Consider the following 27,698-nt stretch of genomic DNA (forward strand, 5'->3'; position numbering starts at 1 on the left):
CATGCGAGCGGTGAGGGGAATGGCAGCACATGTCTAACCCAGTGAGTTCACAGGTTTGTAGTGACCCCCGATCACTTCATCCCTGCTCACTTGGCTCAGGCAGGTGTTCAGTGAGTGAGCAATGCTTGCGTAGGTGTGAGAGAAGTTCAAAACCCAATTTTGAATACAGAACTATTGAACAGAAGCAAACAGCATTCACGTAGGAAAGTGATTTCTAAAGCGATTTCTAAAGTGATTTTGAATCTCCAGCTAGTGAATGGCAACACATTGTGTGCCAAGGCAAATAACTGTAATGTTAAAAGTGTGAGTCTTTGGGAAACGAGCATTGCCCAAGCCAAGAGAGACTATTGGTAAAGGCCAAGACCTACAAGCATTGCCCAAGCCAAGAGAGACTAAAACCTAGGCAAGCACAACTTTGTCAGAAGGGGCTAATGAATGGTCCACAGGCTGGGCGACTAGTTGCCCACACTTTATGCAACATATGGTGAAAGCTGGTGTAAACTCACATTGCCAAAGCCAAGGGAGAAGCAGAAAGAAACCCTATCCTTGGCAGTCATTGGTTACTGGTATAGTGGGGAAACATGAGTGGCAGAAGGGCTGCCCCCGTCTGGCGGAGTGATATCCAGAAGGAGAGGAGCATGATTTGTAGAAGAATATTAAAGAGCACCAATTGTTCCAAGTGTTGAAGCCATAATGTCATGAACAGTCTGACATTGTTGCAAATCTCTTGTTAGTTAAACAAAGCCGCAAAGCACTGTTGATGAGAAACACTGTTCGGGCAGGGGAGTATACCTGGTAGAAGTTGGAGAAGTGCTACAAAGTTGTATTGGAAGAGACAATGTATGTTGTTTGTGGTGCTAAAAGAAAAGCAGAGTAAAGCTGTTGCAAAGGAACTATACTTCTTTGAAAACGTATTTGTTGTGGCAAATAACCCGGACCAAGACAATTACTGGAGGAAGAGAAGTTTTATACTTTTTGTGTTGGAATTTTCTGCTGACAGGTTGAAGTGGCATAAGATGGTGCTGGAACTTTTGTTGAAAACCAGGATTTCCTTGAGTTCTGTTGTTGAACTGGGAAGCAGAAACACATTTAAACCCAGGGAAAGGGAATTCGCCCAGGTTGTGAAGAGAGACTGGTTACATTGTGAATTCAATCATTTTCATTTTGAACTGCCATGCATTTCCTTGTTTATTTGGTATATGTATCCGTGTAAGGGACAGATAACCTTTGATAGAGTGTTTCCTTTAGTTCATTTAAGTCATGGAGAACCTAGTCCAGGTAGGGATAGTCAGCTGTTCATCCAATATTTGAATATAATAAAATGGCATTTGTTGAGAAAACTTCACAATGTGGTATGCCTCACATTTCTGAAGCCTCATACCCGGTTGAAGACTTTCCTGGCACGCAATAATGTTTTTTGCTAATGGAATTTGTTACACAGAAGCATGTACAATATTTTGTGTCAGGCAATGTATATAGGCCATCAGAAATAACCCCATTCAGACCTTTAAAAGTTGCATGCAATGAGTTAACTGAGAAACTAAATCTTTAATAATCATGTTTATAATTGACATTCAAATGTTATAGGGAAGTATGATCAACAATGATTGGGAACCTTGCCCTTTTCAAAAAAACTACGGACCAGGACCTTTAGGATATGAGGTGGAATCTTTCTGAAATGCAGCAGCCAGCAGGTTCACTCAGTCAATTGCAGAGTCAACAAAGCTCAGAACATTATTGTAAAATTCAGCAGATCATCTTCAAATAGGAATTTACAGCTGTCTAAAGATAACTAAGCTATATTTACATCGAAATGTTGCGTATGATGCTCTATTGTCTAGTGACCTGCCATGATCAGTACTGATATTAATATACTATAAAGAAATAGTTTTTGATTGTTGCTATTGGAATAGTTTGATTTTACATATATCAGAGGTGTGACAAATCTGAGGTTGTTGTCCCTGTGGTGAGACCTTTCCCATGGGGCCAGGGTGGTTCATCTACAGTACAATAGTCACCCTAGGGTTGGTCAATTGGGGGAAGATCACATGGGAGAGGAAGCCCCTTATGGGATATGGGATATGGGATGACCGCCTTATTAGATCCTCCCTCCTTCCCCAAATTAAGTCCTCCCCCAAGTCCTCCAGGCAGTGTTAATATCTGTTATTGTAAGGCTAAACCACTTCATATGATAGAGCTGACTAACAACACTGCTTCCCATGTAGCTCTAGCATCACTTCTGTGACGAATAAGAAGATCAGGAGTATGATGATTAATCCAGAGAACTGGAATGAATGGTCTAGACTTTCACCGCATTCGATGGACCCAGAGAAATACAAAAAAGTAGATGGAAACAAGATGGGGAGAGCAGTTCAGGAGCGAGGAAGCTGGGCAGACGCCAACCCGGTATACCGGGAACTGAAGCAGGAGACGCTGTGAACAGAGCTGAGTGGGAACAAGCGAAAGCAGGCAGTGGAGGAGGAGTTCCATAGTGCACTGTCCGAATTAACCTCTGGGTGTCCTGAAGCCTGGGAAGCTGCGGAAAGCAAAGCCCTGTTCCATGAAGGTAAAAGGGACTGGCGGGGTGGCTGCCAACAAGGAACTGAATGTAAACTGATTGATGGGTTCGCGGCCGAACGAAACAAGCAACCAAACGCTGCCAGAGCCAGAGATGGAAGCTCTGCTCCCTGGAAGACACGCACCAGAGAGCTCGTAACATGGGTACAGCTAAAGGTGGTGAAGGTCCAGGAGGTGTTGGGGAGCAACATGAACACGAGAGGGAGAGGGTCTGGGACCCTTTGAGAAGCCAAGAGAGTGCAGAAGGGAGCATATGCTTGGCAGGAGAGTAAATCAAGCTATTGCACCCATACAGGGCGAGTCTGGCACCCGCACCCATATGAAGATGAGAGAAAGAGGGTCTGGTAACCTGAATAAAGCAGATACGATACAGAAAGGAACCCATGCTTAGCAGGAGAGTAAACCAAGTCATTGCAATCGAACATTGCGAGTCAGGGACCTGCACCCATATGAAAGGCGAAGAGTAAGAGTGTCTGGGACCCTGAGAGATGATGAGAGTGCAGAAGGGAACATATGCTTGGCAGGAGAGTAAACCAAGCTATTGCACCCATACAGTGCAAGTCTGGGACCAACACCCACATAAGAATAAGAGAGAACGAGGGTCTGGTAACCTGAATAAAGCAGATATGATACAGAAAGGTGCACATGCTTGGCAGGAGAGTAAACCAAGTCATTGCAGCGGAACATTGCGAGTTAGGGACCTGCACCCATATGAAAGGTGAAGAATAAGAGGGTCTTGGACCCTAAGAGATACTAAGATAGTCCATGAGAGGACATGCGCTTGGCAGGAGAGTAAACCAAGCTGGACATATACTTGTCAGGAGAGTGAACCAAGCTATTGTGTTCATCCATCGCGAGTCTGGGACTTGCACCCAAAAGAGAGTATAAGAGGATTGAGGACCCTGAAGACAAGAGAGAGTTTAGTTGAAAAACCATTGCTTGGTAGGGAAATACCAAGCTGGTGGTGTAAATAATTTCGAGTCTGGGACTAGCACCCTTCTGAAGATATAAAATACAGTGACATTTACCTGAGAAGATACAGATTCTTTAGTATACAGAAAGTAGAACCAGAAGGAATCCAAGGGTCAGAAGGACCCCTAAAACCTGGACCTCTAACGTGTTAGAAGATTTCTTTTGTCTTTTGGACCTACCAAGACTTTGGGAACTTTGCTGTTTGCAAGAGTTATCATGAACACTTTGACGAGACCATCCCTACACAGTTGATTTAGGTTATTCGTTTTGGGGACAGAAGTAGGGTTCTGGGACACAACGGTAACCTTTCTTTTGTTTTGACATCCAGACATATTCCTTAGTTTTCTTTGAGGCAGGGGAAACCCCTCCTTGCATTTAGGGAGAGGCATTTTTCCTAGGCATTTATTGGTTAATAAAGGTTAATATCCAAACAAATGCCACTTTTGTGCCCAAGTCTTCCTTCTGAATCCGTACAGAGAATTATCTAAAAACGCTAGCCTCATATCTTGGGCAGACATCACATCTCACTTATCCTCCTGGCAAAGATTCAGAATCGATTTTTGGGTTTGCATTCTGTTTGCTTGCCATTCTTAAAAGTGACCTTGACCTCTCCCCTTCACTATACATATCTGAAAATAGGTAATATAATGTGAAGGTTTCTCCTGAATATTGCTTCAGATACTTCCCCAAGACATGTTTTACTGCTCATTTACAGGGTTTCAAATGGTTGCTATCTGTGCTTTTAAATTGAATAAGTCAGCAATGTATCCTGTATTACAGCATATATATTTAATCGACTGTACACTTTGAGCTTTTGGGCCTGCACAGTTATGCTACAACCCTAATTAGGATTGGGATGCAAGGAAACCTGCCCACATTATAAAATACATGTACAGTTACTCATTCTAATATCAACTCCCACTGCAGCCTTGGAAATTCAGTTATGAGGCCATATAGTATGCATGCATTAAATATAATACCCCAACTCTAACATCCATCTGCACTCTCTCGACGCCTGAAGTCCTTTACTCAACCTTCACGACTCTCTCGCCCTTTCTATACTTCCCTCTGGCCCCACACACACCGCTGGCCACACCTCAGATACTCTCATCTCTACCGACATCACTCTCTCTACTCTATCCCCCTCACTACTTCCCTCTCTTGGACTGACCACTCACTTCTCTCAACACACTTGAAGCTCTCCTTCCATCTTGCAGCAATACACAAGGCACAGCCACCTGGCTTCAAAATCACCAGACCCATGAAAAAAGTGACAGTGGCTGCTTTCGCCTCCTTCTACTTTCCTCCTCCCACTCCTTCGTCTGACCCCCACCATGGCACAGCCCTCGCTAACCTCAATCTCGCTATCTCCAACACTATTGACATTCTTGCCCCTGTCATGAGGGTCCGACTGAAGTCTTCCAAAAAGTGAAACTCTTGGTTTGACTCCGACCTGGCTGTCCTTAAACACAAGTGTGGGGCAGCTGAGCAGAAATTGAATGCATTGTGCAAACCATCTGAAAAACTGGCCCGCCGCCTTCTTCAAAGGCAATATTGACTCTGCATCCGCTCCAAGAAAAGAGTTCAAGCCTGCATCTCCGTGGCATCAAACAACATGGCTGAACTTTTCAAAGTCTGAAAAAAACTGGGCTATCCTGCAGCAGCCTCTTCTCCTGTCAGGCCCACCCAGGACCTTTACTCAGGCCTGGCTCCACACTTAACCACAAAAACCCTAGACATCCTCTCCACCCTCTCATCCATGCCATAGCATCCACCAACACCAGAGTCTCCCTTGGACCTCTCCTCTTACCGTCTCTTTTCTTTCGACCCCGTCACACCGGATGAGGTCACTAGACAAGTCCGAATTATGAAGGCTTCATCCAAACAGGTGGACCCCCTGCCCCTCAAAACCATTAACGACAATATCGACACCCTCGCCCCAGCCTTGGCTGATCTCTGCAATCTCTCCTTTTCCACTGGAGCCTTCCTAACTGCCCTGAAATGCTCACTTATGCACCCTCTGCTCAGAAAACCCTCTGCCGACTCCTCCATTCCGGCAGACTACTGCCCTATCTCCATCACTCCTTTCTTGGGCAAACTCCTGAAGAAACAGGCTATCTCTCAGCTGACCATCCACACTGAATCTATTGGTTCCTTCCAAGACCATCAATCTTGCTTTAGAGCATCCAGAGGCAGGGAAACTGCTTTTCTGAACACCCGTGAAGATCTGCTCTCAAATCCTGACGCTTACACCTGTATCCTCATTCTCCTTGACCTCTCCTCTCCTCTGCCTTCAACGCTGTTAACCATGACATCTTGATCGCACGTCTCAGTGACATCCTGGGAAATCACAGGTCAAGCACTGGCGTGGTTAACCTACTTCCTCTCCGACTGTCCATTCCAGGTGGAACTTGGAGCCTTTCACTCGACTATCACCCTCTCAACTTGTGGCGTTCCACAGGGATCTAATCTATCCCCCTGGTTTTTCAACATCTATATGGCTGCCCTGGCATGTGTGATAGCCACTTTCACCTCTAACTTCCAGTGCTACGCAAATGATATTCAACTAGCTTTCAGGCTACACTCAGCTGCCTCCTCCTCCTTGGTCATATCTGACTGTCCACTCTTCAGTCCTGGTGTGCTGCAAACAACCTCTGCCTCAATGCCACTAAGACAGAGATTGTTCGCATTGGGACCCCTGCTCCTGCTTTCCCACTTTCGCTCTGGGCGGCCTCCATTGGCCCTGCGCCCGTACCTACCTGCGAATCAAGAAACATCAGGGTCATCTTTGACTCCACTCTCTCTTCTCCTCTCACATTTCAGACATCTCTAAAAAATCTGACTATCAGCTACACTTCCTCAGAGGAACTCTACCTTTTCTCACTTTCCCCCAGAGGCTCACCATCTCCAGAGCCATGTTTCGCTCCAGGCTGGACTATTGCAACAGCCTCTTCCTGAACCTCCCCTCTTCTGCCCTGCGCCCTCTGCAACTCATCCAGAACAGAACTGCAAGACTCATCCTTGGCCTGAAGCCCAGGGCCCACATCTCTCTGGTGCTGAAGTCCCTTATCGGGCTCCCCATGGCTGCAAGGATTAAATTCAAGACCCTTTTCATTGTTCACAAGGCTTCCTGGGGCCTGGGACCTACCTCCCTGCAACGCTGTCTACCTAAATACTGTCCCTCACAAGCCCTCCGCTCATCTACCTACAACCTTCTGCGAGTGAGCCGGTTCTCCAGCAGAAATCTTGAGGGAGATCCTTATCCTCAGCAGGTGTCTCCCTCTGGAATAGCCTCCCTGCCGCCTCGGTCTTGAGCCTGATCTCCTTAAATTCAGGAAACTCCTCAAGACTTTCCTCTTCTCCTCTTTCTTCTCTCTCACTCTACCCTGCTAACCTAGTTCACGGCTTTTTTTACTGTCTCTCCCCTCTTCCTTACAGCATGCTGACTGGCCGCCGCGTGTACCTCAGAGTCTCGCTGGTCCCTGTACCCCTGCCAGTCCTCCCTCGCACTTGCCTTAGGGCCCTACACCCTACCCTCACTCAATGCACTTGAGAAATTAACCCAAGAGAGTGGCTCTCTCTGCACTTACCCCAGTCTCAAACGATTGGGTGCACTTGATCCTCCCCCTACCTGTGACCCTCTGTGCACTTGCTCTATCCACACGCACCGCGCCTGAAGATCGTCCGTCTGTCTCACTTGCCTTCTCCCCTTATTGGACTGTTAAAATTGCAGAATCGCCATGAGGCCTATTTGCTGGCTCCCGAACGGTTAAATGTACTTTTTACGACTCTGCCTGCGCAGACTATTCATCGACTCAGAATTTCAAGGGCTCTGAGCGACTGTTGTTTTCTCCCCATGTTCCCTCCCTTCTTCAGCGCTTTGAAACACTTGCCTGTGTATAGGTACTATATAAACAGTACCATACCATGCCATTACAATGTTCGATTTTCTTACATTAGCTAAGAATATTCTGGGTATCGAGACCACACATTTCGTTCGAATCATGACTGCAAACACTGAGCAGGGCATTAGCTATTGAAAGCAGCACCTACTGGACCCCCTAAAAATCCTATAGATAAGCTTTGCGTGGCATTGGGAAGGTGAGAATTAACGGGGGAAGAAAAGTTATAACATGCATTTGCTCTCAATCTAATCAGCATATTTGTGATAATTTAAAATAGACGTGGATGGGGGGATACACTTTTGCTTTGTTAAATGTTTTAGTTCCTTTAACAAAGTTTTTAATAATTTGGTCTCAGGCTTACTTGAAGCATAAACAATGGCTTGAAGTTACATCTTATTTTCAATTTCATTTGATTATAGTTGCTCTTCTACAATTTTTTTTTAAAGTATTCATGCAAAGCATGTTAATCTAAACTAATGATGGGTTAAAGATGCACAGAGAGCGGAAACAACAGTGGGCACATAGTGTAAGTTGTTCTTGATAACTAAAATGTGCTAGCTGTTCATGTGGAGCCATAAAGGAAAAACTCAGGCTACAGATGATACAAGAAGAGAGGTGAGGGGACAGGGTAAAATAGGACAGTGGAAGGGATTGAGCTCAAATTGTGCAATTTGCAAGGTAATAGCTTTGATGGAAAAGTCTGACAGAGGTTGTAAATGTACTACTATTTGCAACGGGTTGCCTTTGTAAACACAATGTCAGAATGTCACATAATACAATCTTATTGATGCTATGGGTTAGCAATGACATCCTGAAAGTGACGTGAAAGCACTATTCATATGATATTCTAGAGATCTCTTTATTATTATTTTTCTGATACATGTTTGCAACAATCAATTCTCAGAGTGATCACATTATGTGGGAGATCTAGTTAGGGACTTCTGGCATCTCTTTACAAACAAGATGTTAGGATATCTTTCATGAATTAGAATAATCGGCAGCTATGTATTCCTATCAGTTTAGGGTTATGTATCACATTATATAGGGACACAGAATGATATGTGAGCTGTGTTTGCTATGCAAAGTGTCCGTGTCAGGTCATTAGCGATAGAGCACGGAAGATCAGTGGAGAGAAGGAGATACATTGGCAATAGCCAAGCAAAAGCAAAGCATGACAATTTGAATGCAATCCAGAATTGCACCAAATTGGGTCAAGTAGAGACATTTGTGTAGTGTGCCAGAATATCCAAAATGATGGCCCTCACGGGTCAGGTTTCTGAGAATGAAGAAGTGGGATTAGCCAGAATGGGATTGGTCATAAAGGTGGATTCCATCTCAGGCAGGTTCGCAGCCAACACTAAGCAATACAAAGGACAGACAGAAGAAGAAATTAACCTACAACTGAAATCAGCATCCAGCAAGCAATTTTAGAATGTACTTGAAGGTTGGAGATGACTAAATTAAGAATGATACGAAATCCCCTGCCGATAAAATTGAACACTCTACTGTTTTGCACTGAAATTAAATTCAATACCATGAGAAGAACTGACGCTTCTGTCATACGTTATCACTTACAGAAGAGGAGGTAAAAATGATTCAAAAGAGAATTGTCAAAGAAAACTTCAGGACATGTACTTCAGTGACGATAGCTTGATCTAACAGGCTGGTGACAACAGGAACCAAATACAGAAGAAATATATAAACCAGTCCACAAATAGAAAAATACAAATATTATTGATAGTAATAATGTTGATATGCAGACGAAATATGAGATCATTTACCAGACCCCAAATAAAACAAATAATAACAATTGTAATAATGTGGATATGTAGATGGAATATCATAAGAAGAATAACCAATTTTGTTATACAGTGTTATGGCTTCAAAAATCTTCCAGTTTGATAGCACCTGAAAACAATGATTAAGTATTTTCTTTATAGCATTTGAGTGTAGGGCCCCATGCTCTGGGGCAGGCTCGGCCAGTAACTTCTTGCTAACCTAAGCCATGGTGGGCACACAAAACATGGGGGCCCTTGTGAGGGCTTAGAACTGTTACCATGAAAGCCTGCCCCAGAACACTGGGTTTAAAGCTACTAGGACATGGCTGATTGCAGTAGGTGCTAAAATATGAATATTTTTTGTATTAGGGTGGTTTTCTTCAATATATAGTGTGTGCGGTGGGGCACACCTTCATCAAAGGAAAGATAGGTCTAACCTAAGATGGCTGCCATGGCAACACGATCGAGGATAGGGAAAAAGTCTATCCTTGCTTTCCATTGCAGACTCTTGATGGATGAAGAGGAGGAGGAGTCTGGGCCAGGCTATCAGCAAGTAGTGGCACAGTGTGGGGGGGAGGGAGGAGAGTGCAAGCTGATAGGGAGAGTGGCACGTGGAAGAGCAGTGATTATCTGTCCTTGAACATGGTCTTACAGCAGGGTTCAGCCTGGCATTCCAGGACACTAATTTGCTGGCATCCCTCTGCCAGATGTTAATTAGTCATACATGATTCTGGTGCTTCATAGCAAGGAGGCAGCAGAGACAGACCGCTGTGCTTGTGTGACCTAAGGTCTGCAGCTACTTCCCTAGAAAGTCAATAGGGCTGTGCCATATTGTTATTTGCTCAGTTCAATGCCCCTCAAGGTCCCTCGCAGAAACGCCATAGCCCTGCAGGCAATGGTTGATTCTGATGTGTGGTATAATATAGGCTTCCACATTATTTATTAAAGGCTGCTGAAAGAAAGAAAAATAAGTAGTGATTATTAACCTGTTACTCGGGTCTTATTTTCTTGATGCAGTTTGTATCTGTTATTTTTTTGTGTAGTAGTGAAATCTGAAGATTTGTTTTGTCCACTATAGGTTACGCTATTCAGGCTACTGGGGCTCATTCAAAAACAAAAAAAGAATTGCGAGTGCACTCCTAACTTAGTTAGCAAAGCTCTTTTAACATAATTAAATGTAGGTATTTTCAATTTTTAAGGTTCAGGGGAGGAAAAATGGCCCTGGCACAAAACCACCATTACAAACAGAAAAAAAGAGGATCCAAAGTTGGCACCCTCCCGTCCCCTCCAACACTGTCAAATCCTGTCATAAGATGGTTAAGTATTCAATTCTGAAGATATCAAATATTTACATAGATGGCCTATTCAAAAACGAGAGATGTTTTTGTTTTGATTAAAAAATACAGATTTAATCAATGAACAATACGGTCAACAAGAATGTATAGAAAGACCAACATAAATGGCTGACTCGTTTCGAGTCTCTAGGGCTGTTCTATCATTTTACTAACACAAGGATTACCTCTGATTTAAGGAGGATCACAGGACAGGCTCAAGGTACCCCTTAACAATACGTAAAGATTTCGATTAGTATCCCGATCAGAGATATCTCTTAGAGTTACATGTGATTGGGCTAATAGACATTAAGGAGGGCAAAGGTACACTTATATGAGTTAAACTCATGTATCTCTATTCTCACTTTGAAGCAGACTCTCACTCTATGTGAGCCAGGTATTCAATTAAGATATCCGTGAAACCAGTCATTAGGAGAGTTACATCCTGATTTCGTAGTGGAAATCATTGTGGAAATTATGAACATGTTTCAAATGTTATTACTAATATGTGTTTGACTTGTGTTATCAAAAAATGTTTTTAGTTGATAGACATGCTTACAGCATCTTTCTCTTTATTTATTATCTATCCAGAGTTCACTTTGGCTCAAGAAGAAGAGAGAATAATCTCGAAACGCATCAGACACTTATTTTGGACTTTGTATACATTCTTGTTGACAATATTGTTCATTGATTAAATCTGTGTTTTTTAATAAAAACAAAAAAAATCTCTTTTTTTGTCTTTTATGAATAGGCTATCTATGTAAATATTTGATATCTTCAGAATTGAATACTTAACCATTTTATGACAGGATTTGACAGTGTGCAGGGGATGGGAGGGTTCCAACTTTTGATCCTCTTTTTTCTATTTATACTGGGGCTCATTTACCAATGATGGGAGGTCGTCAGGCTGGGTCGATGCACTTGCATTTAAACCTGTGAGGTGGAGACCGCCAGGGGGTGCTGGAAAGATGGTTGTATGATCTCTTGGCTTCGTCCAACCCGTGTGGAGTTGGGCAGCTCCCCCCGACACCCGTGCACCCCTGGACCCACACTGCCAAGGTGAGGTACTGGAGACCCCCTGCCACCATGGCCCACCCTTACTTCGAGACCAGGGCTGATGGTGTGCCACCCAAAGAGAGGAGGTCTCGTAGGGAAAATCCTTCAAAGGACCCCTCGAGCCCTTTGAGGTAGCAGCGGAGCTCCAATCCGAAAGCCACATGGGGACAGTGGAGAACCTGGCATCCCCACACAGAAGGCTGATACAACATGTCAGAGTGAGCCGGTGCTGGCATCCGAAGGGCACCAAAGTTCATGCCATAGGCCTGGTGGAGTAGCGGAAGATCACAAACTGCGCCCCTTCCCGGGAAACAGGCCTGGGAGCACCACTGGCCCGTGTCCTCTTCTGAAAAGACCTCAAGGGGGAGAGGTGTCCTCCATAATGAGACTGCTGGGGTCCCCACCTACTTTTGCTGTGTGGAGTTTTAATGCGCACCTGACAGGACAGTAGCATGGGTCTGTATTGTTAGTGGGTCCTCAAGAAGGGACACCAAGAGAGACAGGTAGACTTAGGATCAAGTGCTGGGCGCCTGGGATCTCTGAACTGGACAAGAGCTAGAATGGTCCAACACACCACAAAGTCCGATCCAGAATCAACCTGGAGATTGTCACCAAGGCTGATATAATGAACGCTCCATGACGGAATTGAGAAGTAGAATGGTAAAGATGGAAGACCGGGTCAAAGCCCTCAAACATAATCAGCTGTTGGAAGACATCCTGGAAATAAAGATGAGAATCAAAGCTCTGGAACATGAGGACAGAGAGCTTGGCTCCAGAAATGGCTGACCTGGAAGACACAGAGCATCGAAACAATCTTCGCCTCTGCTGAGTGCTAGAGGCTAATGGTGAGTCAGCGAATGCACTGGAATAGGTGGTCAGGGACATCTTGAAGAGTCCGTTTGATGGGAGCAAAGAAGGAGAAGTAGAATTTGACTACCTCCACAGATGTGTGGGGGCCCCCGGCAGACCCAGGTCTGTGATAGTCAAGTGCCACTACCAGAGAGACAAAATTAAATCCTTGACCTGGCTCGTGAGAAAAGGGAGATTGTGTTGGAAGGGTTGAAGATTACCGTATTCCAGGACCTGTCGGTAGACACCCTCATTAGAAGGAAGGCCTCTAAACCCCTAATCATGTGGTTGAACGAGAGCGGAATATGCTACAAACGGGCCTTCCCAATTGCCATCTCCTTTGAATGGGGGTCTCTTGCTAAAAACTGATCAATACTGAGGAAATCCCTCTCATGATGGAGGAATTTCACACTGAACCAGATACAGCAACCCCATCCACAGAAAGGCAGAATCCAGAACAATTTCCCAGGGCTCTTTCGGGGGTAGAAGTGGCAAGAAAAAGCTTCCTGGAACGTGCAAGTTCAGGAAAGTGTCTTCCTCGCAAGAAAGAAGACCAAAGTGACTTGTCCAAGGGGGCTTGGAAAGGGGGCTTGGAAAATATGATTGTTCCTTGTTTTGTGATGGTCTGTAACTTTATTTATGGGGGAGCCCTGGGAGGTTCCCAGGGCAGGTGATCTTGTATTGCATAGATGTAAGCACAGGGGGGGGGGGAGCGAGTCTATCCTAGTGGTCTGGGAAAGAGGTCCAGGCATCTCCGATGTTACGTTGTTTTTGCTATTTTCACTTTGATTGGATTTATGGTTCAGTTGTTTGGGAGTAGGGGTTGAGGAGGCAGGAGGGTTCACAGACTCTATGGCATGTGATCGTAAGAGACAGAGGGCCACCATCCTGGAGGCCCCTTAAGGCTGCCTTAGTCTTGGGCATGCACCATAGAAACCCTGGATGATGGTTAAGTCCATTCAAATGGCAATCCTTAATGTTAGGGACTGAACTCACCCACCAATAGGTCCCTGTTGGGGAATTTGTTCAGCAGGCATAACCTTTCTGTTTTGTTTGCCCAGGAAACCCACTACAGAAGACTGGGGATACAAAATCTTTGGAAGGAAGGTGGTAAAGTGTTATTTGTGCTTGGCTCCCTCCAAGTCTTCAGGGATGGGGATTGTTCTGGTCAAACAAGATTCTGATGGCAGGCTGTTGATGCTCAAAGTGAGGTGGGGGTGCTGGTGGCTATATGTGCTCCAAACGCTCACCAATTAAAATTCATCCAGAAGACATTTAAGAATATTGATTCTTAAATATCAAAAGACAGACTCTTGCAGACAAAAAGTCCTGGCAGGAGAGTAACCCAGGTAGTTACAAGTGTGTGAAATACAGATAGGCCATGGCAGGCGAGTATACCAAGCAGTACAAGAGTGTGAAGGAAGTCCTGGTACAGAAGTATACAAGGCAAGGCCAAGCAGAGTTGGATACAGAAGTTAAAAGGTCCTGAGAAGGATACATCAAGACCATCCCAAAAGGTATGTTTGAATCCAGAGAATAAGAAGTTGAAACATGGCAGGAGAGTACACCAGGTTTCCTGACAAGAGAAAGGCAATAGTTTTTTGGATATTCTTTGTTGTTGAATCAAGAACAAACACCAGGAACTGTTCCTTGTGAATAAATAAGACCATGAAGAAGAATCCAGGGGAAGGATCGCACCCTCTGGAACAAGGATCCCTATCCTTGAAATTCTTTCTGTTGAAGTTACACATCTTTCCTTTTGGAACATTTCTAAAGCACTTAAGGCCAAAGACATTACCCTTTTCACCTTAGAATTCATCTGTTTAGAATGTGAGGGTCGGAATAATACTTTGGACATGGAAAACAAGCTGCTGGCAGAAGGTGTGAGTATGAACATTTTAATTGGCAAACATTCGAGAAGGCGAAAGAACCGAATAATGCCCAATTTAAGAGACCACTAGAAGATACTGCAAGAGGCAGCCTGCTCAGCACTTAATAGCACACCCTCCCCCCTTTTGATTATCCAGTATCTTGGGAATGCCTGATGGGAGAAAGGGAAGACAACTCTTAACATTCTAGAAAAGGTCCTTCTGAAGCTTAGATATCCACCAACGTACAAATATAATCAAAGTTCATTAAAGGACGTGAAGCCAACATTCATGCGGCACATCAGAACAGAACGCTTACCGACTTGCCATGCAAACTGGGTGCACTTACAGTCTGGGTCATATATCCCATCGATGGCATGGATCGTCTATCCACGTGGGCAGCAGTCTGCAGCAATGGAAACAAATAACACAACTGTCAACAGTGCGATGAAATCAATAGACTGCAAACAAAAGATTACAAATCTATACATTAAATGAACAAGTTACTTTCTTACCTGGTAACGTTCTTTCGATGGGATGGTCCGACGACGTATTCCATATCTATGACATGTAATCAGCACAGCTGTGGTGATTACATGTCATAGATATGGAATACGTCGGAAATCAACGTTACTAACTCAATTGAAAACAGTACTAATTCCACTGCATGAGTCAAATAGAAAAAGGTGGAGCAACTTGGGCCAGCCCTTCTGTGCATAGACTGCTGAATAGGACAAATTGCACCATTTTACAGATGGATGTCTCGAACTCGCAAAATACTTGACTCACGTAACCAGTCATTGAGAGATTCCCACATAGCATAGATTCCGATTATTGCATTACATCTGTTTAGCGCGCATGTTTGTGCGTGTGCGTGTGTGCGAGAGAGGGAGAGAGAGAGAGAGAATTGTGTGAGTGTGTGTACACATCATTTACCCTAATCCTCCCATCAACTGTCTTATTCAATTTTTAAAACCTATGTATAGAATTTCTTTTCATTAAGCAGTATAACACACCGTAATAGGCATGGTATCATAATCCTAGCATAGCATTATGTATTTCAGAAATACAAATTTCCAGTGACGAAAGCCTTTCTACTAACTGAAGCGATTTATCGAAATGCAACTTTTTTATTTTTAAAAGAAAGGCTGTCTGCTGAGGATCTAAGAATGTGTCTATCTAACATTCTAAAAACATTTGCTTCACAGAATCACAAGTATGAAAGTATCATACATTTTGCCTTCTTGCATTTTATAAACTGCAATATGTTGTCGCTTCTTAACACATTTTTCTTTAAGTCTATATGCTATTGTGAATGCATTGGAATGTACAATACCACTGTAGGTTTTAGGAAGGCAACCATCGGTATTCTTTCTATTCCATTTAACAACTTTGGAAAGGATTAAGGGGTTTGGGGCATAACTTTTAAAAGAGATACTTGTTCAACAATATTGATCCGACAAACTCTTCCAATAGTTTGTAAAACAAACCGCTTTCAGCAAGTTGTGCCTTGCGATTGACACGTTTATTTACTCTTCTATTTGTTCAATATCCTCTGTTGCATCTTTTTTGTCCACATCGATTCAATTATACTGGCAAAACGTTTTTCCCCCTCAAATTGTTTCACCCAAATATAGCATTTTGTAAAACCCAGGTTTCTCTATAAATGAACCTCTGGCTTACATTTTTAAAAGATCCTTTAAAAGCAATTAAAACATCACTTTTAAAACTAATAATTGTGACAAAGGTGGATAAAAGGAGAAGGTTGGTACTGAGGCCAACCTGAGGATATTTCCATTCCCACCACACACACATCAAGCCCACACTTAGCGCGCATTGCCTCCATTCATCTACTTCGGGAAACCAGAAACCTGAGAGGAACTGAAGATTTCATGAACAATTCCCCCACAATGTAAGGGAGAGTCAGTGACTGAATACACAACCAATGGCCTGGGCATAGCTTTGTGAGTGACAACTCCCTTTATTTATCTAAGGATAGATGAAAGATTTTGTAGTCAAAATCAAATCATCTTAAAAAAAATAATATCTAAGTTTTACTCCTTCCATTTGAATGAGCACTGGGAGGCATCCACATTACAGAGAAAAGCCTTTAACACAAATGCAGCAGCAGAATACACTTAGATTTTGCAGTAAAGTTCATGACATTACAGGCAGTTTGGACTGAACCTTGGAAAGAGCATAATTTCGACCCAAAGTGGCTGAGATCGTTGTATGTACCGGCAACACAGGAGATGACTATCAGACTCATTACCCATTAGGAGACCAGATAACTTGTGTGTTTGGACCTAGTCTTAACATCTTTGTTTAAGGCAGCAAAGTGATTTATTAATTCATTGTTTCTGATCTCTCTTTTTGGTTTTGGGCACATCGGGTTGTTCGGTCTCATTTGGGGGCGTACATGGGACTGAGCCTGTCCCTCTTTTCTTGGCGATCATTTCCCACTAAATCAGCAAATGTTAAGAGGGGATTTAGGGATATACACCAAGGGCTTTCTGTTTTATACTTCATTCATCTCTTAGGCCAGAATATTCGTAGAGGTAGCCACCCATTAATGTCTCTGCAATATCTTGAGTCATGTAGAGCCACACCCATCTGGAGGATCTGTGATATCTAATGAATACATAGTGACTGTCTATCTCTTGGGAGGTGAGGGGGGGGGGCGCTTGCTTGCACATTACAGAATAGAGCTATGCATTTCGTTTCTGGTTCCGCACTAGCAGAGATGGGGCCCAAAGTGTACAACAAAGTAGGAGTCCTTGTCATACTTAGTGTAGTGCGCAGCCTATCTGAATCCTAGACTGGATCCATGCCGGCACACACAGGATTACCTTGAGTTAGTAACCAAACTGCAGGAAAGGCCCTCACTTCCTGGCAGGCTGGGTTTCTACTCCATCTATTATCTACACGTCTCCTTCACAAGTGAAACCAGTCCCTCTCCCCCAAACATGGCATACCCACCATATTGCTCGTGCAGACCCTCACCAGTGAGCATACCTTTTACCTGGGGGTGACATGACGCCAGGCCAATACCTATACATTTAGCATGTGGAAACCTCATTTGTCTAGGGCAAACGCCAATCATATTTTCCAGGATACCTGCCTGCAGTCACCATGAAAATGGGACACGATATCATAGATGGGGGTCTAAACCTGCTTACTAAACATACAAGAGGGCTACACCATAGTGAATGAAAATCATTGGGGAGGAATGCATTTAATTAGTATCAGAGGGCAAAAAGTTTTAACAAATCCCTTTCATCTTCTCCCTCTGCACCTTCACCACTGCTCCCCTCTGCAAATTGCCACCTATCCTTAGGATTGCTGGTTACCTCCTGTACCCCTGCTGACCGGTTTCCTCCTCAGGGATTCACGGTGCATATAGCAATTAAACTCTAATATTTCCTATCCTCCATCAACCGCTCTCTTTCCAGCCTGCTTCAAGGTGGCTGCAGTCCTGACTGTACTCAAAAATCCCTTGGCTGCTCCCAATAATCCTGCCAACTATCACCCTTTTTTCTTCTCCCCCAGTATTCTACAATTCTTGAATGCCTCATCATCAATGGGATCTCCTACCTCCGATATAGTCTCTACGGCCCCATCCAATGTGTGTTTTAAAGCAGTCACTCCAGTCTGCACGTGTATGACAGTTCCTTCCACAAAATAAACTCTGTTTTTTTATGTGAGACAGGTTTTCCGGACCGCAATGAGTTACAATTGTAACTGTGGACAAAGATATTCCTTGAGAATAAGTAGCAATATTATTTTTAGTAGATATAATTGATCACACATACAAATAATTTAAAAATATATATTTTTTGCTTCAATGGTCTCCATGAAGTAACATCACCGGTATCGCATTCTTTCCAAAAGTTATATGCTTTTGTGCTTTGTGATGGCAGCATAATTCAGTTCTATATTGCATAGTGTGAATGCGCAGATTATCTCTCTCACACGCACACCCACTAACTGGAGACACTACTTCGGAATCATGTAGGTGGGACTTCTTTGTCTCTTTTCCCAAAGATGATAGAGATTTAAGGCTTTGTGGATCTTATCACACAATCAAACTTTTAAATGGTCATTATAAAATGTGCATGAAATTGTGTCTTATTTTGCAAATCACCACCAATTTGCTTTTTGGGATTTACAAATAGCTTCAACCCTGCAGTAATATCAGAAAACATTTGGCAATTCTGCTCTTGGCCACAATAAAGGTATTTAACATGGTCAACAGGGAGATTTTATAGGCAGTATTAGAAGGCCTCCCTCCAAAGTTCACCACATCTGTACAACATTTATAGCAGACCAAACAAAAAAGGTTAGTAATCAGGGTACAGGTATGGAAGTGGAGTGGTGGTAGAGTGGGGGACAAGCAAGGGCTTGCACTTACCCCCCTACTCTTTGCATCCTAAACTAAACCCCTTGCAATATTATTTAGATAAGAGACTGGTCCATCTTCTGCAGCCCCCCCCCAAAGAATATTACCATAACACTGATGCCTCAGACTCTCTTTCTGTAACGGGATTGCCTCAATTGATCTAAAGTAATGGAGGAAACTGAGAATGTTTAGCAAGTGTTTGGCTCCAAAATTAATACTATTTTGATCAATGCTAAATTAATCGCCTCGCCTTTGGCCGTTCAAGAACGCTGTTCCAGGACCCAGACAAAAGTAATGAGGAATCAATGTACCTGTGTGATATTACATCCTTTTTGAGTTAAACTAGCATATTTTAGAGAAAATAAAAATTAATTTAGATAGATGCCAGAATCTGCTATTGATGTTTGCCAGGTGCATTCATATCCTAAATATAAACATTCCTCTACATTTTACTATTGCAGGCTTTCCCACTTGACACAAAAACACGCTTTGATAAATTGAATTTCTTAGCCACAAAAAAGCAAATATGAAGTAGCTGGTGCAAATTGTGCAAGCCCTATAATGCAGGAGGCGAGGAAATTTTGGATCTATATACATACTTTCTGGCAGCTTCAGGGGGATACCTTGAGAGATTGACAGACCGGAGCAGGTATGGACCCTTTGAGACAGCCTTACTGGAGCAAATGTTTGAGCCAGACTCTACGTGGCGTTTCTTGAACAGAAATCCGTCCGTCAACTGCCCATTCAAGAACTGGCAAGTTAGCTTGCTTAGAGACCTTTTGTGGTGTATGGTGTAACATTTTATATAAATTGTGGTCTCGGTCCTGAAAGTAGAGATGACCATCCGGAACTATGCAAATGTGCCTGCTCAATTTATCCCACTGGAGCCTTCCTGAATAACCTCAGGGACAGTTATCAGCGATTTATATGTTGCTAACCATGGCAAGCCAGAAGAAGGATGTGCGCCAGTGGACATGTTATGCAAGGGTTTTGTTTAATTAAAAAAGAAAACACCTTTCATGCCCTAATGCTAAAAGGCGAGTTACCTTCCTAACAAACTATACTAAACGTGCTTGTCAGTAGTAAAAATAACAGAAAATGCTCCTCTGTCGAAACCTATCCTCTGAACTGGCCTGACCACTCACAAAAAACAAACAAAAACTAGGCAGAATGTCCTAACTTTAGAGGAGTTGTTCACCCTGATTTGTCTCAGGGTTTACAGGAATCCCCCCTGTTTTTGGATTCAATGCTTAGTGGTAGCAAACAGTTCTCCTGGGTTAACAGTTCTTGCCCATCTTGTCAAAGTTCTAAACGTTTCTCAAGTTTACAAAATAAAGACTCTAGTTCCTGAAAAGATCAAACATTCACGTATATCCCTCTCCACCAATTGCGTGGGTCCTCCCCACAGCATTCATGTCTTGGTGGTCTCTGTGTTGCCCTTGAATTTTTTCTTCATTGTACTGTTGGGCCCCTGTGGAACCCTTGGGTTTCTATGTCCCAATGTCTCACTTATCCCACAGGAGTATTGGTGACCCCTCTCCACAAATGTCTCTCTTGGTTCTCAGGAGTTTCTGTGAGCCGTTTGGCTGATTACAATATTTGGGTTTCTTGGGCGCTCATAACCCTAAGAGTTACATGTTTCTTTCTCTCTTCGGGCCTTTATGCACCATGTACAGGTTGGTCTAGGGTAATCCATCCTTCTCCCCCTTTCACTCTCTGGTCTCTCCGCCCGTTCCACTATGAGAAACCAGGGTGCCTTCTCTGTTGCAGGATTTGCACCAGTGAGGTAAAATCTGCTCGGTATGGGTGGCGTTCTCCGTGGCTTTCTGGCGTTCCCTTCTGGATACAAGTGAGTTTGCAGTTCCACCCGTCTCAGCGCTTCTGTTCGCCTCTACTCCTTCATTGCAAGCAGGGATGTCATTCAGGGGTCGCCAGAGGTCGCACGAGCGACCTCTGCTCATTGGCTGGCGACCTCTGTCAGTCTGTTGCGACCTCAGAGGGGGCTTGGCCATCTGAGGGGCGTGGCCACAGCTACCAAGCACGCTGCTGCGTGTGCCTCGTTCCTCCATTTTGCTGCCTCACAGCAGCACTTGTGGCTCACTGGTTCTCCCTCCTGTCTGCGTGTGCAGATGAGCTGCTAAAACACTAAGACTCGAGTGAGTAAGCAGGTCAGGGTGTGTGTATTCAGTGCTGGGTGGGGATGGTGGTGGGCCCTCCGCGTTGTGTATGCTGGTCACGGGCTGCTGCACCTACCTGCTGCCTGCAGGGCCGCAGTGCCGGCCGTCCAAGCAGAAATCCTTGCCAGGGCTAATCAGCTGTGACTGCTGCACCGCATCCATTGTGTGGGTTGGTCCACGAAAAAGCTTTCACAAGAGGTACGCAGCGTAGTTTCATAAACTGCAAAAGCATACCCTGTTGAGTCTGCTCGGTGCGGCTCACCCATGACCACGAGGATCATGATCTAGACAAATGAAAGCACTAATGCAGGAAGAGCAACTCACTTGCTCATTTTCTCCCCGATCACAACTACACCTGGTTCCAGCCTGGTATATTAGCAGGGCAAATAAAACTAAATCCCTTTCACTTCCAAACCATTTCAAATACTATTCAATAAAATTATATAAATATTATTTCACTTGAACCTTCCCTTCGGAAAGGTTTCTGACGTGGTTACTGTTGGGGGGCGGTCCTGAGCCCCTCGCTGCATTCCCGTAAGCCCCCCACCTGAAAGGACACACGCACACAGCCTTTCGGTTCGGGCTTCCCGGTCGCTCTCCTCGCGGCCGGGAACGCCCCTTTATTTATACATTCGGCGGCGGCGTGCAACGTCACGCCGCTGCGTAAGCCTGTCATTACGGGCAGCGCCACACTCCTCCTTTTTCGGGAGGAATCACAACAACGGCACTTTTAATGATCATAACTTTTAACACACAGCTACACTATAAACCACCACTGCACACCCAACACCCCTTTATTGTCAACCACCCGGATCCCTTCATCACAGTTTACACGCTAAGTGTCCAAGAACATACTCGCTGAGGTAAGCAGGTTTCCCTCGCCCAGCCCTCTGGGGGTACCTCCTGCCTACCTCCGACCCGTGGTGTCCCTCAGCCTCGGCTCCCCGGATTGGGGAGTCTGGGACCTCGTCCCGTAAATCTCCAGCGTCAGGGTCCTCTGGTGGGTCAGGTTCAGGCGGAGTCTCAGTCCGGGGATCACCCAGTTTCTTGAAGAAACTCACATTTCGGGTGACGGCAGATCGCCCATCCGAGGCCGTCACCATGGATCCCTTGACAGCCACAACATCCAAAGGCTCGGGTTCATAGGGGAGTGAGAGTTTCCCATGGGGGTGTCGGTTGCGGACTAGAACTTCGTCTCCCGGCTCGAGCCGTTGAGGCCGGAGACCCCTTTGCAGGTTTTCTTGGTCAATTCTCACTCGCCTTTCCATTGCAACCCGCTGGTTGTCAATCACTCACGGTTCTTTCTCCCCAACCTCAGGTAGCAGACCCCGGGGACATCACTTGAACAGCGCTTCTGCAGGAGCCACTCCAGTTGAGGCATGCGGGGTGGTTCGATACACCCGCAGGAATTGGTACAGGGCCCATTGTAGGGGTTGACCCTGTCCCTGGGCGATCAGGAATGTCTTATTAAGAGTCTGCATGAGTCTCGGGGCCACAGCGGTGACACCTTCCTGTGCTGCACCCCGCAGCTCTCCATTAGCTCGGAGAACCGCTCACTTTGGAAAGGAGCCCCATTGTCTGAGCACAGGGTGTGGGGAAACCCGTGGGCTGCAAAGATCTTCTCCACCGCCACCACCACATGCTCAAACGCTACGGATTCGACGAACTCCACCTCTGGATATCTAGAGTACTCATCGACAATTGCCAGGAAATGGGTGCCCACCGACGTCGATCCAAAGTCCGCGTGGACGACCTCCCAAGGCCGGGTGCCTCGGGGCATCACTTCTATTGCTGGCTCCCGTTGCAGAGGAGAGGCTGCCTGACACCACACGCATGCCGCTACAAAGTCATCAACCCTCTTCTCTAGTTCAGGAAACCAGACCTTCAACCGGAGTCGCGCCTTGGTCTTGGCTGCGCCTTGATGTCCATGGTGTGCCAACGTGATGACCTCCCTCACTTTTGACAGGGGGATGACAATCCGGTCGCCCCGGAGCAGCAGGCCCGACTCCGAAAACGACAACTCGTCCTTCACTTTCCACAGCTGCTCAAGTGTTGTTTTGGCCTCATGTGTCCGCCCGGCCTCAGCCTCGAGGACGGACTTCCAGGAGCCGTGTTGCATCGAGTGCCTCAGTACTTGAAAACATTCGTCTTGTGCCGCCGCGGCCTCCAGCTCCGCCAGCGGCATCGCGTTTGGTGTGGCCGCCTCCACCACCATCCGTACATGGCTGTCAGCCTCTTCTTCACAGACATCATGCCCCTCTCCACCGCACACTCCCGGGTGGCGGGACAGGTAGTCCGCCGCATTGTTGGCCCCGGGCCGGTACACCAAGGTGACAGAATACTCAAGGAGGGCGAGCATCCACCTCTCAATCCTTGCCGGTGGCTTTGACGAGGACCCTACCAGGATTGGAAGCAACGGCTTGTGATCAGTTACCACCGTCACCGGACGACCCAAGACAGAGTCGAAAATGTCTGCAGCCCCACAGCACCGCAAGGGCCTCCCGCTCGATCTGGGAGTACCTCTGCTCAGTCTCTGAGAGTGCCTTACTGGAATATGCCACTAGCCGAACTCCCCCGTTGCGATCCACCTGAGTTAGCACGGCCCCCAGGCCAAAAGGACTGGCATCAACAACGATCTCTGACTCCAGAGCTGGGTCGAAGAATGCCATGGTAACTTCCGTCGTGAGGGCAGCTTTGATGTCCTCGAAAGCGGCCTGCTCAAGTGGGCCCCAGTGCCACGCTGACTCCTTCGTCAGGGCCCGGAGTGGTTCCGACCTTGAGGCGAGGTTTTGGATGAAACGCCCACAGTAGGTCACCATCCCCAGAAAACTCCTCACATCAGACACCGACTCGGAAGGTTGTGCCGATTTGATGTCCTGGACCTTTCTTGGATCGGGCGATACCCCTCCCTCCTTGAACACAAAACCGAAGAATTCAATGAAGGTGCGCATGAACTCGCATTTTTCCTTATGAAGGGTAAGGCCCAGTAATTGGAGTGGTTCCAGGGTCTTACCAAGCCTCCTCATGTGGGCTACCTCTGTCTTTGCGAACAACAGAATGTCATCGCTGATGTTGAGGACGCCCTCGAGATCTGCCAGGGCGCCCCTGATGATGTTCTGGAACACCTCGGCGGCAGATGACACTCCAAAACTCAACCTCTTGTATCGGTACAACCCCCGGTGGGTGGTAAATGTTGTTATGTACCTGGACTCAGGGTGGAGAACGACCTGGAGGTAACCCGCTCGGAGATCCAATTTCGAGAAGAACCGAGCCCCTTGTACTTCCGCAATTATGTCGTTGATCGTGGGTGTGAGATGCCGCTCCCTCTTTATTGCCTTGTTAGGGAGCCTCATGTCGACACAGATGCGGACCGAACCAGGTTGCTTAGGTTTTCTGGCCACCACGATCGGAGACACCCAGGGGGTCGGGCCCTCCACCTTTTCGTTGATGTCCAGGTTTACCAAACTGTCCAGCTCCTTGTCCACTTGCTCTCTCAGATGAAATGGTACCCTACGATGTTTCAGGGCAATCGGTTGGACCGACTCATCAATGTGAAGCCGAACCGGTTCGCCGGTCATCTTCCCGATCCCACTGAAGAGTGCTGCGTACTTGTTTAGGAGATCATTGATGTCTTCCATATAGACTGAATAGGCGAAACTGACAATCCCCAGGGCCTCGGCAGCGGCACAGCTGAGCAGGGTGTTGTCACTCACAGGAGTCACATAGAAGCGACCCTTGATCTGTGAGCGGTCATGTTCAACACAGGCTACAAAGGCACCATCCAGTGGTATCGGTTCCAGCCCTCCAAACGCAAATATGCGAGCCTTCGGTGTGTCAGACCTGGGAGGGGTTCAAGCGGGTCATAATGTCCTCTGGCCATTACATTGACGGAGGCCCCCGTATCCACGAGCACCGGGACTGGGGAGTGGTTGACCTCCACCACACATCTGGGCTGTCTCCGGCTCTTCCTTTTCAGAATTTCCACGCTCGAGACGAAGAAGATGTTCTCCTCGTCCTCCTCCTCGGCACCCTCCACCTGGGGATCCACTTCTCCCTGATCCACCTGGGCCACATTCGGCGGCGGGTTCTGGCCTCTCGGCACCATCACAGGCAGGGCTGCACGGCATACCCTTGAGAAGTGATCGGCCAGTCCACATCTGCCACAGGTCTTTCCCACCGCCGGACATTCTGTCGGGTGAGGAAGGTCGTACCCGCATTTCTGGCACGACTCTGCGGCTCTGCCTGCCCTGTCACGGTGTCCTCCACCAGGACATCTCATGCCTCTGCCACCTCGCCACACAACGCACACCTCCTCTGATCTCACTGACCGGGATCCTGCCTCCATCTTATTGGCCCGAGCCTCTGCCACCTCATGGCAACGGCCGAGCTCCAGTATGCGGGGCAGAGTGATGCCTGGCTCTCTGAGGACCTGCCTCCTGAGTTTGCCGGAGGAGCATGCCTGGATTAACATCGTGCGCATCATGTCTTCTGCGTCCGTCCACGCACATCCTAGGGAGAGGCGGCGCAAACGACCATAGAAGGTGTCCAGTGTCTCATCATCCTTCTGTTTGGCCGACAGCATAACAAATCTCTCATAGTCCACATTAGCAAGGGGGAGGAAATGTGCAAGGAGTGCCGCCTTGGCCGCATCATAGGAGACATTAGCAGGTGTGAGGGATTCAAATATCTCCTGGACTGCAGGCCCTGCGGAGTACAGCATGGTGGCCACTCTGCTGTCATCGTCCGTCACCTGAGAGGCCCTGAAATACATATCAAGGCGACTCATCCATCTCCTCCACCGGGGGCCCATGCAGAGCAGCGTGGGCCGCAGGTGCTCTCGCCTGAGCCATGATGGGGATTCCAGGTTGGGCAGCCGGCAGCACTGCGGGAGGTCCTTGCAGGGGCAGCTGTGGAGCCGGTACCGGCTGTTGCATCGAAATTATTGGAGGCTGCCCAGGCTGTTGAGGAATCGGCGCAGCCCCTGCCCCGTCATCCGAGTCTCCAGAGTCAAGCATAGGTCTGAGCGCACAGGCACCCCCACCAGTTGTTCTGGAGGCCACAACTCAGCCACCCTTCACCAACCACAGTGTGAGTGCATCCAACAGTCAAATCCGATACCAGGTACACACTACGAGCCTGACAGCTCACCTGGGACGGGCACCAGCTCCAAGGACCAAGAACACAGCATGCAGGCGTGAATGTCTCTCAATCACAACCTTCTCCGATGATGAAGAGGATGAAGAAGATATCACAGCGACTTGATGATGAAGGGGACGAAGAAAACTGCTGTCTCCATCCGCTTGCATCCACCAATGTATAGGGGTCCCAAAAATTAAGCCATGAGCATGGAGTAGGCTAAGCAGGTCCAGCCATATGAACCCTTCTCCTGGCTTTCACACGAGGTAGTTGCACCAAAACTACACAAAAATTCACAATCCAAACATGGGTGTGCAGATCAAACTGCCTGCAAGCAAAATTGCCAAAGATTTGGCCCGGATTCACTTCCCCCTCCAAACCGGAGCTCGGAGAGCATCCGCGGCCTGTCAGACAAAATGGCCGTCAGCCGCGTGTACGAGCCGCAGCCATGGCGTAAGACAGAGCATCCAGGCGCTTTGCATATGCAGAAAAATTCGGAAGCCTGCACCGCCGGGCCCGGGCATCCGCACTCGCTCGTCGCCACTGTTGGGGGGCGGTCCTGAGCCCCCCGCTGCGTTCCCGTAAGCCCCCCCCACCTGAAAGGACACACGCACACAGCCTTTCGGTTCGGGCTTCCCGGTCGCTCTCCTCGCGGCCGGGAACGCCCCTTTATTTATACATTCGGCGGCGGCGTGCAACGTCACGCCGCTGCGTAAGACCATCATTATGGGCAGCGCCACAGTTACTGACTTGCTCCTTTTTGTGTGAATCAGGGTGCATTTGTGCAGTCGCATCTTGCAAGGCCTTGTTTGGGATTCACCACGTGCATGCAGTATGCGTGTGTATGCACACGCAGTGTGTGGCTAGTTCATCTTGTGTGAGTCTTTGTGCTTCCATGCATTTCATATCACATTGGGGAGAGAGCGCAGGTGTATTTTTAATACAAGCTCAGCTACCTTATTGTACATGTGCGCTCTCTGCTGCTCTCATGACACACCAGAAGTGAAAGTACACCCTACGTGTTTATTTCTTTTCTCTTATAAATAATTGGTGTGGCAGAACACATGGCCATCATACGTTCTCCTCTACTTTCCGTGTTTCATATACACCGTGTGCAGCAGAAATCAAATTCAAACATTTTACAAACTACATCATCAAGGAAAGCCAAATCCCCACTGCTGCGATGCCCTTTCCTGATACCTGCGCCTCATCTTTCTAAGTGGGGTTTCCTTATTTCTCAGCATAATGTAACTACGCCATAGTCTGTTTTCTCGTATGTTTACAGTGTTTCTAGAGGCTAACGTCATTGCGCATCATGCAGTGCTGACTTCCTGTGCCCTTTCACAGGTTGGTACATGTTGTGTCTGACAGTACAGCGAGAAGTGCTTTATTCCCCCCCTGTCCCCTCCCCCCACTGGTACCGGGCTGATACCTGCATTGCCTCCTGTGCCTGGATTGCTTATTCTCATCCACTCTCTTTTCTCCCTTCTCTCTACCGCTCTCCATCTCTTGCACTTTCCCCTTCTTCTCATTTCTCTCTGCTCTCTTTCTCTATTCTCTATCCCTGTCCTTCCCCACTCTCTTTCTCTCCTTCCTCCACCCCCCTCGCCACCACCGCCATTCCCCTCTGTCTCCCGCTTCCCCTGGCTG

At 46.6% G+C, this 27,698-nt stretch overlaps 1 protein-coding gene across 8 annotated transcripts in view; it reads right to left on the reverse strand.

Moving 5' to 3' along the window:
* Positions 1-27,698, reverse strand: part of PLEKHA7 (pleckstrin homology domain containing A7) — a 1,516,580-nt gene that overhangs the window by 389,277 nt on the left and 1,099,605 nt on the right. For 6 of the 8 annotated variants that reach the window (XM_069623767.1, XM_069623765.1, XM_069623764.1 and 3 more), the window contains one exon: positions 14,686-14,742. In XM_069623767.1, coding sequence (XP_069479868.1) covers positions 14,686-14,742 — 57 coding nt within the window. Of the gene's footprint in view, positions 1-14,655; positions 14,743-27,698 lie in introns of all 8 variants that reach the window. The other 2 variants (XM_069623766.1, XM_069623768.1) reach the window with 1 other exon arrangement.

Source organism: Ambystoma mexicanum, chromosome 11 (genome assembly GCF_040938575.1).
Source record: "Ambystoma mexicanum isolate Mex_15411 chromosome 11, UKY_AmexF1_1, whole genome shotgun sequence".
Lineage (NCBI taxonomy): Eukaryota > Metazoa > Chordata > Amphibia > Caudata > Ambystomatidae > Ambystoma > Ambystoma mexicanum.